The 15,520-nt window shown below is 35.0% G+C and overlaps 2 protein-coding genes across 2 annotated transcripts; one reads left to right on the top strand and one right to left on the bottom strand.

Annotated features, from left to right (window-relative positions):
• The first annotated feature begins 1,781 nt into the window (after positions 1 to 1,781).
• LOC132179201 (glyoxylase I 4) lies at positions 1,782 to 4,498 on the top strand. Its single transcript, XM_059591869.2, has 3 exons — positions 1,782 to 2,069; positions 3,728 to 4,059; positions 4,151 to 4,498. Exons 1-3 carry the CDS (start codon positions 1,864 to 1,866, stop codon positions 4,240 to 4,242), a joined length of 630 nt encoding a protein of 209 aa, XP_059447852.1. The 5' UTR covers positions 1,782 to 1,863; the 3' UTR covers positions 4,243 to 4,498.
• Positions 4,499 to 5,305: 807 nt separating this feature from the next.
• Positions 5,306 to 14,793, bottom strand: LOC132178848 (ion channel DMI1). The gene is made up of 12 exons (XM_059591416.2): positions 14,110 to 14,793; positions 13,049 to 13,117; positions 12,317 to 12,949; positions 11,646 to 11,828; positions 11,298 to 11,357; positions 11,004 to 11,207; positions 9,519 to 9,767; positions 8,715 to 8,813; positions 8,263 to 8,457; positions 6,971 to 7,063; positions 6,532 to 6,798; positions 5,306 to 6,036 (listed from the first exon to the last, which is right to left on the bottom strand). The coding sequence occupies exons 1-12, from the start codon at positions 14,701 to 14,703 to the stop codon at positions 5,818 to 5,820; spliced, it is 2,865 nt and encodes a 954-aa protein (XP_059447399.2). The 5' UTR covers positions 14,704 to 14,793; the 3' UTR covers positions 5,306 to 5,817.
• Positions 14,794 to 15,520: the final 727 nt, after the last annotated feature.

Genomic DNA, 15,520 nt, shown 5'->3' with positions numbered 1-15,520 from the left:
AAAAAAAAAAAAAAAAAAATCTTAAATGTCCGGCCTTCATCCAATCTATTACACTTATGATATCCATGCAATAGTCTTTCTCTGGCATTTTTTTTTTTTTTTTTTACTATTAGGCATATCCATGCAATAATTATATTTAAGAAATTCTCCAAAACAACGTCGTTTTAGTGTTTAATACCAAAATAACGTTGTTTTGGATAAGTATAGATTATGTTTACATTGTTTTTCAAAGTAATGTGAAGCTAATATACTTTCAAAACATTAGGACTTAAAAAAAATTAAAACAAACCCAAAACACTAAAACCGGTTCAAAATTATTTTCAAAATCATTTAAAATAAGTCTTAATAGAAACCCCCAAAAGAAAAAAAATATATATATATAAAGTCAAAAATAAGCACAAAAGTCTATACCTAATATGTGGATAGTGTGTAACAACTACAATAATTACGTCAATGCAATTAGTAAACACATAATTCATACGAGGATACGAGCATCTAAAAGAGAGATTTTTATTTTATGAATACGACTGAAAATATTACACAAATAATTGCATTCGGAATACGTTAGCCCTACCTACAACAACCAGTGAGAGAAAATAAATAAATAAATAAGTAGCAAATACTTTCAAATGTCAAAGAGAAAGTGATTAGTCTAGCAAAGTGAGGTACATACGGAAAGAAATAAATAGGAATAATACTTACACGAAATGTGAAACACGATACATTAATCCATCTTACCAACTACAAATTAAGTTGAGTACAAGTAATCAATAATATTGCAAACCAACCCAGAGGAGAGAGAAGAGAGGAAAGGACAGGAGAGACATTTTTCAAAGAAATGTGGCCCATAATAAATATTTTGACCAAATCCCCACGTGTTTCTTGTTTTAGTAAATAATTTGACGTGGTGCACATGCTTCTATCAATTAACAAAGCTCTTGCTGACTGTGTGGACAGTAAGCCAGCTGTCAATGATATGAAATCCTTCTTATCCTTTAAAAAAAAAAAAAGAATTATAAGAGAGAATCCTCCCCACTTTTTAAGAATGAAAAAGTTGGTGATCCTAAAATTAAAAATATGGTAGAGTTCTTAATAATAGATTCAAAATAAATAAAAATAGTGCAAAAATAATTTCAATAATTAAGAAATGGGTTAAACAAGTAACCTAAATCTCTCAATGGACCGCACAAAGCGATTAAAGAAGAAGAAAAAAAAAATTCAGATCAAAACAAATCTATACGAACCTAAAGCCAGAAATGTTGATGTATACATTGCAGAGATTGCAGGCACAGGGAAGATAAGATCACCACCCATACTTGAATAAAGAATCCAATAATATACCAATTAAACGAAGGTAATGTCAAATATAAATGTAAATGGTCCTACGCTCAATTAATTTGTTTTTGTATTTTCTCTCAACTACTTTAAGATATATTATATATATTCATACTCTCACTCTCACACTTTAAATATAGGTTATTTGATTTGTATTATTAAATTTTTAGATTTAAAAATAATTTTCACGGCTACATTAAGAATATGCACTTTGAATGTGTGTGAACAAAAGTGAGTAATATTTTTCTTATACTTTTGCCTCCTTCAGAAGAATTTTCCTCACTTTGACTGGGTAGGGCTAGATTATTTATTTATTTATTTTCATTTTTCTGTTGGTGTCCTTTTATTTTTCTTATTTTCATTTTTTTGCTTTCGTCTGTCACTCTCACACATACAAATTGTACAGCATAGTTTCTGCTTTATAAAAACCTCATGATAGTCTCACTTGGTATATTATACAAACACCACTCTCAGGCATTGAAAGTTCTAGAGTGACACAATATTGCAGAGAGAGAGAGAGAGAGAGAGATGGGAAATATTGGAGAAGTGGGGGAGATTGAGAGCTTTTCTTCTTTTGGTTCATCTTCATCATCTTCAACAACAATGCCTCTACTGTCTTTGAATCATGTCTCATATGTCTGCAAGTCTGTGAGCAGGTCTGTGAGGTTCTATGAGGAGGTCTTGGGATTTGTTATGATCAAACGCCCTTCCTCCTTCAACTTTGAAGGAGCTTGGTATGCCCTGCCCTCTCTTTTCATCTCGCACCTGCTTTTTTTGTTCTCTCTTTTCTTTCTTTTCTGGGTTTTAATTGCTTTCTCAAAAAGAAAACTTTTGTGTGTGTTTGTTTATGCTTGCAACCCAGAGGCCAGATCTACTTGTTGGCTGAGTTGTGATGGTCACAAATCATCTACTTCAGGCTTTATCGTCACAAATCATAAATTATCGATTATCTCAAAAGTTTAAGACGATAGTAATTATTTAATTTGATCATTTAATCGATATTTGTAAACTTTCAACTCATAAATGATATTGTGAGTCTAACTCATCTTATAAAACTGATTCAATAAAAAAAGGTTGTCAACTCCTTATAAACATGTTCAAAAGCTTGTTCACATGCAATTAGAAATTATTTCTTAACAAAAATCATTTCTCTCAAAAGTATAAACTAATAAAAAATAAAGGAAAAGTTTACAGACTCCTTCAAACTACCACATACTAGATAATGTTCTTTTAAACTTTTAATTGCCACAATGTCTTCTAAATTATCAAAAATTGACAATGTTCCTGTAATGATGAAAACACATTTAATAAAATAAAAATAAAAAACAAAAACAAGTTATTTAAAAAAGTGTGTAAATTAAAAAAAAAAAAAAAAAAAAAAAAAAAAAAAAATCGTTTTTTCAAAGAAATTAATTTTTTTTTTATTGAAGTATTTTTTTCTTAATGAAAAGAATTTAAGGTTATTTTTGTCTTTTTGTTAGTATTTGGGGATATTGTTAATTTTTTGGTAGTTTAAGAGGCATTGTCAATTAGATGGTAGTTTGAAAGTATATATAGACTTTTTCAAAATATATATATAATTTATATCCTAAAAATAAATGTGTACCATGCTTTGTCTTGGAAATTTTTAGAAACATGATTATGTCAGCATGTGCTTCTACATCTTTTAAAAAAAGAAACAGAAAAGGTGATTTTACCTGGTTATGTTGTCCTTTCCTCAGCTTCAAATTACTTTTGAGACTTTTATCATATGATTCCCATGATCTACTGTTTTTCTTATTACTATAATGAATAACTATTTGTGCTTCACTTTTTGTTTTTGACATATTCACCTCACATGCCATCAAATCAGTCAGTGTTTGCGCATGCTGATTTATTTGTGTATTTCTTTCTTTTTTTTTTTTTTTTATTAGTGCAAGCTTTTAAGACAATAATTTAATCTAACATAAGACTAAAATAAATTTTTTGAAATGGAGACAAAAAAAACTGTCATTATCTATCACCTTTCACTTAAATTAAATATTTTCAATATTAAATTTCTCCAATATTAAATTTCAATTGTCAAGAAAATGTGTGAGCTCAGACGTCTTAGAATATTAATTAATGAGTAATATTATTTTTTAACACCTATTTTATAAGGAAGTTCTCATTTCGGCCACTTAAAACACGATAGGTTAACTAGTGTGAAAAGTGACATCATTCCTCTTAATTAAAAAACTAAATCAACTATTTCCTATAAGCTTCAATTTTTGAATTTAATAATATTATTATTATTATTATTTTGGGTCTTTGTCAAGTTTGGTAGCCACTTGGTTGAGCTACTTGCTTTCTTTTCAGCCAGGTCAACCCCATAACTAAAAGGTTTTTTTTTTTTTTTTTTCCTTTTCTTTAGGTTGTTCAAGTATGGTATTGGCATACATTTGCTTGAGGCAGAGAATCTCCCAACAAAGAAGGGTGCAATAAATCCAAAAGACAACCACATTTCATTCCAATGCTCAGACATGAAGCTCATTATGCAGAAACTAGAGGAGATGAATATAGAGTATGTTACAGCAGTGGTGGAAGAAGGTGGAATTACAGTTGACCAGCTCTTCTTCCATGACCCAGATGGATACATGATTGAAATATGCAATTGCCAAAATCTCCCTGTTCTTCCACTTTCATCATGCCCTCTCAAGCTGCCTAAAACTACTACTAAGAGCAGCATGTCCTTCCCATATTATGGTAGGTTTGATCTGCCATTTACCTTTTATTTATTTGTTTTTATGTTTTTGCTAAGAATTACATGCTAATTAATGTCTAAATGTTAATGCAGGTAAGGGAGGTAGAGAGGTGCAATGCTCTGGACAAGCTGAGGCATTGATGATGGAGAACTTGGTGGTGGACATGATGAACATTTCATTTTAAAAGATTTCTTAGGAGTGATTGATGCAATTTTCCTTTAATTTTTTTTCATGAAATTGTTGGTGTATATGTTGTGTAAAGAAAGCGTTAAAGCTTTGTAGTGTGAGGAAAAGTGAAGAGACAGTCTAGCTCTTGGTGGTGGGAGTTTTTGTAAGCTTTGTTGTGGTAATGTTGCATTTTAGTGCTATAAATTGATTGATTGTCTACTTTAATGTCAATAATCTCTTTGCTAGTGATGGTTATTTATGCTTGTGTTTGCTCGCAATTTCATAAGCTAAACGTACGTGTTTAACCAACAAAATTAATGAAAGTGTCCTGTTTGAGAATGTGTTTGAAAAAATTGCCAGTTCTTTTTTCTATGTATGCACTAAGAAAGGAAAAAGAGAGAGAGATTCGAACTAGTATCTTTGTTTCATGAGGCGTAATTTTCAGTCAATTGAACTATCTTTTGAAAGGGGAAAAAAAATCAGTTTCAATAATACAAGGATGTATGCTTTAAAAAACGTACGGTTTTAAAGGCAAAATTGTAATTTTATCAAAATGGATAACTATTTTAAAAAAAAACTACATTTTTATTTTCTATGTTTTGAAATTGTTATTTTTACAAACCATGCGTACTGAAATCACTAAACAAATTAGAAATTCCATAATAATATCCAACCATTCAATTGTCATTTGCCTAATGTTAAAGTAATTATTAAATAATTAAATTTACTTCTTTTTTATCAACGTGTTAAATCATCACTTGTCCTAAAAGTTTAAGTTTATAAGAATAAGTAAATTTAATTACTTAAATCACCAATTTTCCCATAAGCTTAAGCTTTTAAGACAAGTAATGATTTAGCATGATATCAGAACCAAAGATCTCGAATTCAAACATTAACTCCGTCAATTTACTCTGATTTAAATTAAATATTCCACGTGTTAAGTTTCACCGATTAAAAGGAGTTTGAGCCCACACGTAAGGAAAAGTGTTAAAGTAATGATTAAGTAATTAAATTTATTTCTTCCTATAAGCTTAACATTTTGGAATAAATGGTGATTTAAGACCTAAAAATCTGCTGGGAATCGCATTGTAATTTACTGCATTTGAAAATGAATATATTACATCGAACATACAAAATCACTGTTAGGATTCAACTAAACAGTTACATTCTTCTATTGCCTTCTCCAGGTCAAAATGACTTGATCATACGCAAAAATGGTGTTGTTCCATCCATTCCATCAAAGATCTACTCACTTTATGACACAATTTTTCGTACAATTATACGACATATTTGCGAGTCACTGTAAACCTTTCACCCTGTCCTCAACAGCCAATGTGCATCTTCCAATCCAATTAAGTTACAAGAAGCTTGTGTTCTAGGCAAAACTTTCCCTTAGGGAATTAGAAATCAATCAATCTCTTTGAAGACCTCACCACCTTCCTTTCAGAAAATAACTAGCAGCTTTCTTAACCCTAAGAATTCACAGTTTCTCAATCATTAGTGTTAAGATATTATATTATTGGGGTTGAGAGGGCCGGGGCGAGGTGGGTTAGCACAGGCATTGGTAGAAACAGCTGCTCTTTTATGCATTTCATTCACCCGATGAAATGACAACGAAAACATCATTAAGGGACCATTTTCTTCGTTTGGACTTCGGTGAAGGGTTAATTATGGCACGCTCTGCATTTGCGATGCGATACCCAATGACAATTTCCTGCCTTTGACGACCCCGAATCATTATATCATAAAAGCAGAGTTCCTCCTGGTCAAATAAATAGAATTCTGCAGGCTTGATGCACATCTCATTACCCTGCAATAGAAACAAGTCAAACACACAAAATTCTAATTTTCTAGATTTTAACTTCAATAGGTTATGATCAGTAAGAGCATGATCAGGAGCTCAATTAAAAGGTTTGACAAGTTGAGCATCGGTGACTCCACTGCATGACTGAATTTGATGTGAAAAGAGCAAACAAAGCTACATTCAACTAAGATCTTATTATCTTTGTGGAACAAATAGTAATGGAAACAGTTCATCTGTTGGGCAATATGGAATCAAACTCATTGTCTTATTTCGTTCCTTCTACTACAAATAGAATGTTAAAATATTAACTGGGTCATAATGGATGCCCTCTTCCTAGGTTGTATTGTATTGCCACTTCTATCCTCTCTAGAAAGGTAAAATTATTTTTCAGATAAGAACGCCTTTGTAGACTAATGGATCAGTTACGATTATCAAAGACATTATTATGTTCCTTAAAAAAAAAAAAAAAAAAAATTCCAGGGATGGGATAGGAAAGAGTACCTCCTCTGCAAACAGCTCCTCAAGAACACGGTTTATTTGTTTGTCTTCAGCCACTGATGCTAGTGCCATACTGATCAGTTCATTTGATAGCACATAGTCACTGATTCTGGATACTGATACCAGGTTTCTAGTCCTAGAATCCAGGATTTCACTAATTATTATTGATCTGTCTGAAGCTCGCTCTATTTCACTGATCCAAGAGCTATGAGAGAACGCAGATAACCGTAAAGAAGGTGACTTTGTATCTTTGAATGGCAGACGCTTTGACTGCAGTCCATTAAATAACATGCAGCCTTTATCAGTAGTCAGAAGTGACAAAATCCAAATGAACTTAGGGTTTGATACGCTTATAAAAGTTGTGGTTGTGCTATAAACACAAGTGAGAATGACAAACTTAAGACATGTTAACGCTAAAACGAAGTTCAGCAATTTTAGCTACCTGTATATCTCGGATAAGGAGAAGGGTGGCAAGAGATCTTGAGTCAGAATGAACAATTGAGTCTTCCAGCGATTCGTCTGCAAGAATTAGTATCTGTCCGTATAAAGTTAGTATTTTAAAACAAATTAAACACAATAAAATTCCAAAAATACTTAAAAAAAAGCTTGGAAAAGAAAAGAAGGAAAAAAAAACATATTTATTGGAAATTAACTACCATGCTACTTGAAATGTTGTAAGTAGCTTGTATAAGTTAGGATGTAAGAAGGTCAGTCGCATAGAGGCAACCAGTTTTAATTTCAGCATAAGTTTTTTGTGGTGATTAGCATGTTTGAAGGAAGATTGGGTTTCCATGGAGTTTCAGAACAGATTCTAACATACGACACCAAAATTCCAGGTTCATGCATTTTGCAGCTTATAACCATAATATGCAAAATGATAAGCGGCCACATATTTCATTTGGATAGTGCCATGAGAGAAGATTATAACCACTGTTCACTTGATTGGCAGGATGCAGGTTATGAGTCAATGGTGATCTAGAAATTCCTTTGCTTTCCCAAGAACTAATGAAATCCTTGTAACTTTGTATGTATAAGTACAAAACTTAGCATATTTTAGACTCAAATCTAGAGCTTTAGTGGTAATAAAATCAAAGTATAGGCTTACTTAAAATATTTGGATATTGAAAAGATTCCTTCAGAACTAGATCTACCCATAAATCTTACATGATTTTCTGTAGAAGTCCGTTTAGATCACTTGGAAAACTCTTATAAATCTTCAATCCAAAATGACACAAGGAAAACCTCAAACGGTAGTTCTGTTTTCAGAGACATATACTTTCTACATTTAAGAATTCATTTATTTTTTCCACCCTAATTGCAGAACAATTTTGTTCACCCAATTGTTTTCAACAATCAATTCAGTCAACTAACCGATAGGCCTAGGAAGCCTCTATGTTCTTTTAACCATCATCAAGACTCACCAAATTTACATTAATATCTAAGAAGCCTTCTTTGACAAGCCTCCATATATTAGAATCCTAGTGTTGTTTCCGCTCCCATTGATATCTATCAATCTCATGCATCAGTGTAGCCATAAAACTCTTACCATAAGCCTCACCTGCATATCATGATCTTTGCCCTTCCAAAATCCAACTTAACAAATCAAACACTTGCAATCCAGCCCTAGCACTTTTTATATTCTTTCAAGTTGGTATGCTAACACATGCACGCAACGCGCACACACACACAAAGAGAGAGAGAGAGAGAGAGAACAAAGAAGAATATAAGACTTACAGAATCAAAAGTCTCTAGAGGAAGACTTTCTAAATGCCGTCGAATGACAGCATTTCCCTCACGGTGGACGAGTTTTATGTTCTCTAATCTAGATATTTCAAGTCCACCATCGGTAAGCTTCTTCTCTCTCTCTTTCTCTGGAACCTCATTAAACATCCACAGTTCTGAACCTGGAGCCAGAAATGCCTCTAGAACCTGAAAAATGGCAGTGCAGACCTTAGATCAAGTTGGAGCTCCATTTAAAGGATTATGTAGAGATTCCAGTTCCATATATCTTAATTTCCCGCGTTCTTCTTTTTCTTTAACATTTAACTTGTAAGTTATCTCTGCTTTTGTATGTTAGTTATAAACACCTTGGACTTCTTATACATCATATGCTCACCATGCAGGATTTTAAGGTGACATTAATGGGGGGTGGGGGGGAGAGATTTAAGTATGTATGACCAAATTACCATAATCATATCATCAATGTCTCGACGCCAGCCACAAAACAATATCTTCTCGGGAAATTTTGGAGGGTCAGGAACTTTTTGAAAAAGACCACAACGTACCTGTAGAATGGACAGAGCATAAATGAGAAAAGGAAAGACAACTGAAAAACTATTTCTTCAGCAAACCATCAAACACAATTGGAATAAGATATTTAAGGGAAAATATGATAAAAATCTCACTCATGGTTCCTGCAAAAATAAATAAATATTGTTGATAGGAAATTTCAACTGAGAAATTTTTCCCCATTCCACAAAAGAAAGTAACGACGAAGTATGTTCCATTTAACCATCTGGTTATCAGTGAACCAATATCTGTCAATGTGTAAATATACATGCCAATAGGTAAATCACAACATGGAAAAGATCAACCTCTTTACATCAGTTAATATCCTTATGGTATATAGATAAATCAGCAAAAGATAATACTACATAACGTGTAAATGGTGGGCATCTATGCTTTTGAGTTTTTGATTGAATGCAATAGAAACCCAAACAAAGGGGTGGTCTGCCCTCACCCCAAAACCCTCTCCACTCCCAGGTTAGATCCTAGACGTAAAACTCAGGAAGAAAGGCTAGTGATCATTGGTTCTTTTCAATTTCTCAACTGACCATGATGAAATTATCAAAATCATGTAAGAAATAAGTCAGAAATACAGTTTTTGTAACTTTCCCAGCTGCAGAATTTTTAATTTGACAAAAAAAACACACACACACACAATTTGACGCTACACGGATTTAGACAAGAGAATAAAAATGAAAAATAACCTCTGGAATGGGGCCTGGAGCATATGTGTCATCATCTTCAGCTATAACAAGGACTTCATCCCCATCTGTCAAAACATATTTATCGTCTGGATTTAAGATTATCTTTCCACCATCAGCAGCCACCTTAATTCCACAGGGAATGGCGTCAGGAAATGATATAAGCACATCTTCAAAACAAAGACCATCCAATTGAGGCCACCTTTTGATATAAAACTCAGCATTCTCAAACCCCAATATATCCTCCCATATCTGCCAAAAGAAGGGAAAATTAAAAATGAAGATTAAATATCTGTAGTTTCAGTTTATAAAATTAAAGTGACAGTACAGGTGGCTTAAAATTGCAGAAGAGAGGCTGTATAATCCAAAGGCTTTATGACATGTAAGACAAAGATTGAGTAGATGGATATAATTAGAAAGAGAAATAGTAAAACATAATCTCCCTTTTCTAGTTTATTTAACTGAGGTTCTCAAAAAAAACCTCCAAGTCAATATCTTTTCTCATTTTCTTATTATTTTTATGTATAAACAACTTGCTTGAGGGTTTAATATGATTACTTTGCATATGATTACTTTGCATAACTTCATTATTATTTCTTCACATTTTGTTAGGCTTAAACAACATATGGTTTAAACTGAATACAGAAAATTATAAATTTGATGTATATAGAACCTTGTGCCTTGTCTGAGGCTACAACCTAGTTTAGAAAATAGAATGATGCTACACATACAAGAATAATTTACATGGCCAAGCCCAACAAGAAATCCAAAAGTGCATACGTCTACGCACAAGTAGCTTTCAACTCAAAGTAGGTCCTATATAGGGAGCGGTTTTTAGTGAATTTTGAGGTTTTGGATGTACTGGATATTAGGATTTCGAGCGTCTCTCACCACCATTGTACTTCATCTTTTGTTAATCAAATTTCTTCCTATTTGTCTCCACTATGATCATATGCATTTGTGCTAAGCCACATAAATATTGCATCTCCGATGTGATTGATTTATTTTGCTTTTTCTTGTCTACTTTTTTCTGTCTAAAATCTTAACTTGTCATAACAGTAACAGAGTAATCAAGTACAAATTCTTATAAATATGGCTCCCCCTATGTATTTTAACCAAAAGATCATCAAGTGCCCACAACACAAAGCATATAGTGCGGGATTGCAGGGAACTATGGGAAGGCAGCATCTTAAAAGGATAAGCAGCTCATTTCTTGAATATAAAAATATCATAAACACTAGCCCTAATTACGAAGTGAACATGCAATGTCAAACTTATTATAACTTGGAAGTATTAGTGGAGCTCACTAAACACTATTTCTCACACAACAAAAAAGTGGTTTAATACGAAAAAAAAAGTGCATTAAAAAGACACAGACCCTCCGGCATCCGCCCCCAAAAAACAAATCAAATGAGGGGGTTGGCACAGTCAGGACTTCAATAAACCTTAAATCTGTAAGAGAAATGTAACCAGAACTCATTAAGTAACCTGTGCAAGGCCAGGTTGCAGAGCGCATTGTATCATCAAGCGTCCAATCACATCATGAGCAACTACTGTTTCAATAAGTTCCCCTCCAACTAACTTCACCAGGGGCTCATTGTCAAGGTCACTCATCTCCACAACAACATGACCCCTCAAACCCTCTTTCACTCCAGTGAGACTGAGCACAACCCTCAAAGCACGTGCATCACTCTGGTAACAAATATATTGACATAAGAGCTGTTTCACAAGAAACAATATGAACCACAGAGAAGCATAAGGACATTGAGAATTGGAAGTAACCTGATCGGCATTTTCATCTGAAGCTAACACAATGATTGCACGAGCCTTTGAAACTGAGACCTGTGAATTGGGTTTTATAAAAAAGAAATAGAAAGAAAAAAAATATATCCTGAATGACAACTATAGTATTAAATAAAACAATATGAGAGAGAGAGAGAGAGAGAGAGAGAGAGAGAGAGCAACCACAGGAAAATAGAAGAAGAAGAAGAGAAAGGAAGCATAGATACCAAAAAGTACCTTCTTTAAGTTGTACAGTAAGAGCAACCACATTTGGGGAGGGGGGGGGGGGGGGGGGGGGGGGGGTTGGGTTGGGAAGAAGAAAAAGGAAGCATGGATACCAAAAAGTACCTTCTTTAAGTCGGCCAGTATAAGAGGACTGCCACTTCTGCATATAATAGATGTCCCCATCAAGTCAAATTCTAGCTTTGCTATATCCATCTCCATTTCCTCCTTGTCTCGTTCTGCAAGTACAACAATGACTCCACCACCGATGCTCTTGTTTGCTATTGCAAGCTGCTTCAAGAGTGAACCCTATAGCCAACACATCATTAGTTAACTTTCATTTGTTTTCTCAAAATGAATTTGACACTTTTGACCTGAAGAATTTTCAGTTAACCTAATTCATCAAATCAAATAATGATCAGGTTTAGAGAAGCCAGGAACAGAAAGGGCTAACACCATATGGGTTCCGGTTTTCACTTTCAAATAGGTACATCTATCAGGTTCACTTTGCACGTTCAGGAAGCAGATAGATGTACCATTAATGGCACCCTGTCTACATCTGAAACCAATTTTTGGACAAAAACTTAACTATTCATATCAACTAATTCTCCTTTTTCAACTGATCTCAACAACCATAATAGCATACAATTCCAGGGACAACTAAGTTCATGCTTTCAACAACTACTCCAGTGATGAAAAAAGTGCACTGATAAATTGTATAACTGACCATTAATGACATCCCAAAAGTTTTATAACAGCTTGCCAAAAGCAAGAATTACATATCACTTGAAGATTACCAGTTTGTCACTCCATCCAAGAATAAGTATGTGGTTGCTTTCAATGACTTCACTCTTCCCTTTCCGCAGTGAATCCACCTTCTCTGAGATAGCATCAGAAACAAGCCCCAGCATCATTGCAAATATCAGCATGCCCCCTGAAGTTATAGAGACAGAAACAATCCTTGGCCCAGTGCCAACCCTGTCAGCATGATTCCCTGAGTCAGCCACGAAAGTCCAGGAAAGCCAAAGAGCTTCAGCAAAACTACTCTCACTCTCACTGACCGCATACAATGCCAATCCACCAAATCCTATAAGAAATCCAGTGGCAAAGAGGAGTGCAAGCAGCTTTGCATAAGGGTATACAGAGAAACAGACATCCACCATGTATGCAATTCTCTTCTTCAAGGGAACCTCCTCCTTGTTAATCTTTGTCCTCTTCGAAGGACTTTTGATTTGGGGAAGATGATCAAGATATTTGTACAGCAGAAATGGCATAACAAGTGTGACCACCACGGTATACAACGCAACAGTTCTACTGTCAGCTTTACCAAAATAAGATATTGGATTAATATCTTCAAATGGTAAATCCCTGATGCTGCCATTACAACCATCTTTGTGACCGCAAAGTCTACAGAGATTACTATTCTGTTCCTGCAAGTGAGCATACCAAATTATTAAAAAACTTGTATAAAACTTGATATAAAAAAATCAAAGGGAACATTCAACTTTTGTCTAATAAAACACAGATACCTGAAGTTTTGCCACTCTGTTCTGCAGATAAACTGCATAAGATACAGATAATATAAAAGAGAAACTGAGCTGCAACAGAAATTTGGAACAAAATTATTAAAACCCCAATAACAAAAGAAATTGAAAAGCAACTCATCAGCGGTATCCACTCACTAAGAAACTCAAAACAAGAATAGGAAAAACAAAGTTTAAAATAAAAATAGAAATTCGAACTTAATATGTTAGCAATTGTTTCTTTCTCTCAATGTGAGTCCTCATTTTCCTAGGTATTTTTCCCCGGTAAAAATAGAGCTTTTCTCAATGAGTTAATATTGTATTCTATTATTATTTTCCCTAATAAGAGAGAAAGCATCGTTCATGCTATCCCGTGGATGTAAGTAATCTTGTCAACCACGGTAAATTCTGTGTCTTTATTCTTGATCTTTTTCATGTCATTATTTTTCTTATGCATGTGCTGTAAATTATAACATAACAAGAAATTGATATTATACATGGGTAGATTCGTTCAATTACCACACATCATTGTTTTTTAACTTAATTTTGTTCCTTTCTTTCTCGATAACCAAATTACAAAACCTCAGTGCCAGTTTTTCAATGATAAAATTCCCATGTAAAACGGAAAATAATAATAATAATAATTTAATTTTCTCCATTGGGCAACCAAAACGAAAAACACCATGACACACCATGACATTCAATCTTTTTTTTTTTTGTCATCCTCTCTACTTCCTCTACTTTATCATTAGAAGATTAAAAAACTCAACTTTCTTATATTTTCATCCACTTTCTCAGTAACCAAACAGAAACTACATCTAATTTGACATCCAGTACTTATTATCACCCTCTCTATTCTTCTACTTCCTCAGAAACCAACCAGAATCTAAGCTATAATAAAAAAGCATACAAGCTATTAGCTAAGCTGACTAGTTAACCAACTAAATAACTAACTCAGTCGAAGACTCATAGCATTCAAAAACTCAACTTTCTGCTCTTTTCATCCACTTTCTCAGCTAACAAACAGAAGCTTCAGCTAAACAAATGGACCTGAATAAAAAACTTACCAAATATAGGCTCAACAACAGCTTAAATTCCCGAGATCTCCCTACACCGAGTGGACTCACCAAACTCGTCGAAGCCAGCGAAACTTGACGTCTCGGCTCCACCAGCGGCTTCTTAGAATCCGAATGTCTATTATTATTCTCGTTTTTATCAGTTTTACCCACAGGAGCTGTAATACGGTTCGTTCTATCCGGCAACTTCACGTCGACCGAACGGCCACGGCGGCTCGAATCCGACGGCTCGGGCTTGCGAGGCTTGGCTTTGACCGGGACCGCTCTGTCTCTAGTGGGATAGGCGCCGAGGATGGGAGGGTAGATGTAGTCGCGGTCGTTGGCTTTATTGGGGTGGTGCCAGGAGGGATCTTCTCCGCCGGGGACGGAGACGCGGAGGCCGGACGTCCGTGGAGGGGCGTGGGAGTTGGGGAGCGTAGTGATGCGGCGGACGGCCGGGAAGAGTGGGCCTGGAAAGTGCGGCGTGTGCCCCGGGTGCTCCGCGATCGTTTTGGACTTCTTGAGCAGCCGCCTCTCTGATTTGTTCGGGTTCGGTGCCGGATCCAGCTCCGGGTTCGGAGTCGAATCTTCATTGGTTTCAGTCATTCTCAAAGACAGAGAGAGAGAGAGGAGTTGTTTGCTAGCTTCTGGTGGAACAGGTTCACTCGGAGCTCTGAGATTCTCAGTGTGAGACAGAGAGAGGATTGTATGCGTAATCCGTGGAAAGCAATGTGCAAGTTAGTGCGGTTGTGATGTGGGTGAATCTGGGCCGTGAGGGGGTGGGTCCGGTGATGACGTAAACGGTGGTGAGGGTGAAAAGGGATTTTGTCCGTTGCTTTTCAAATTTTCAGTTTTCAGTTTTTATAGTTCTTTCTCTTTTCAGTTTATTGAGTTTCCCGTACCAATAATTGGAATATGTGGGAAGCCGAAAAATGGTGGATTTGGATCCCCACACTTTCACACTCTACTCCAAAGTGTAGGGCCGGAGAAATTGTAGGAGATTTGGGAGGGGCCCATTTGGTTTATATGCGGTGAAAAAATTACAGTACAATTTTTTTAACGGTTAAAACTTAATTTTAAGCTGTTAATGAGAAAGAAAGAAAGTAATTAACTCAAAACGCTACAACACGTAGGAGAGAAGAGGGGAGGGGTGGCTTGCACCATGGCAGTAGCCGGTCAATGGGGTTGTTGAACCACCTCCTTTGGTCATTGGGATGGTTCAGCTATTCCCAAGATTGATGGTACGAGCCACCCTTCTCTTCTTTTTTCTATATGTTACCATATTTTATGTTATTCATTCTAAATAAATTGCCCAAATTAAACATATTACACCTATCTAGAATATTGCTCGAGATCTCAATCTAGTTGTTGGCTAATTTTAAAGCTGACATTTCACGGGCTGTAAGCTAAAAAATAGTATATT

The sequence above is a fragment of the Corylus avellana genome, chromosome 4 (genome assembly GCF_965113065.1).
Source record: "Corylus avellana chromosome 4, dhCorAvel1.hap1.2, whole genome shotgun sequence".
In the NCBI taxonomy this organism is placed as follows: Eukaryota; Viridiplantae; Streptophyta; class Magnoliopsida; order Fagales; family Betulaceae; genus Corylus; species Corylus avellana.
The sequence above is the reverse complement of the archived record's forward strand: the minus strand, read 5'-3'. Positions and strand labels throughout refer to the sequence as shown.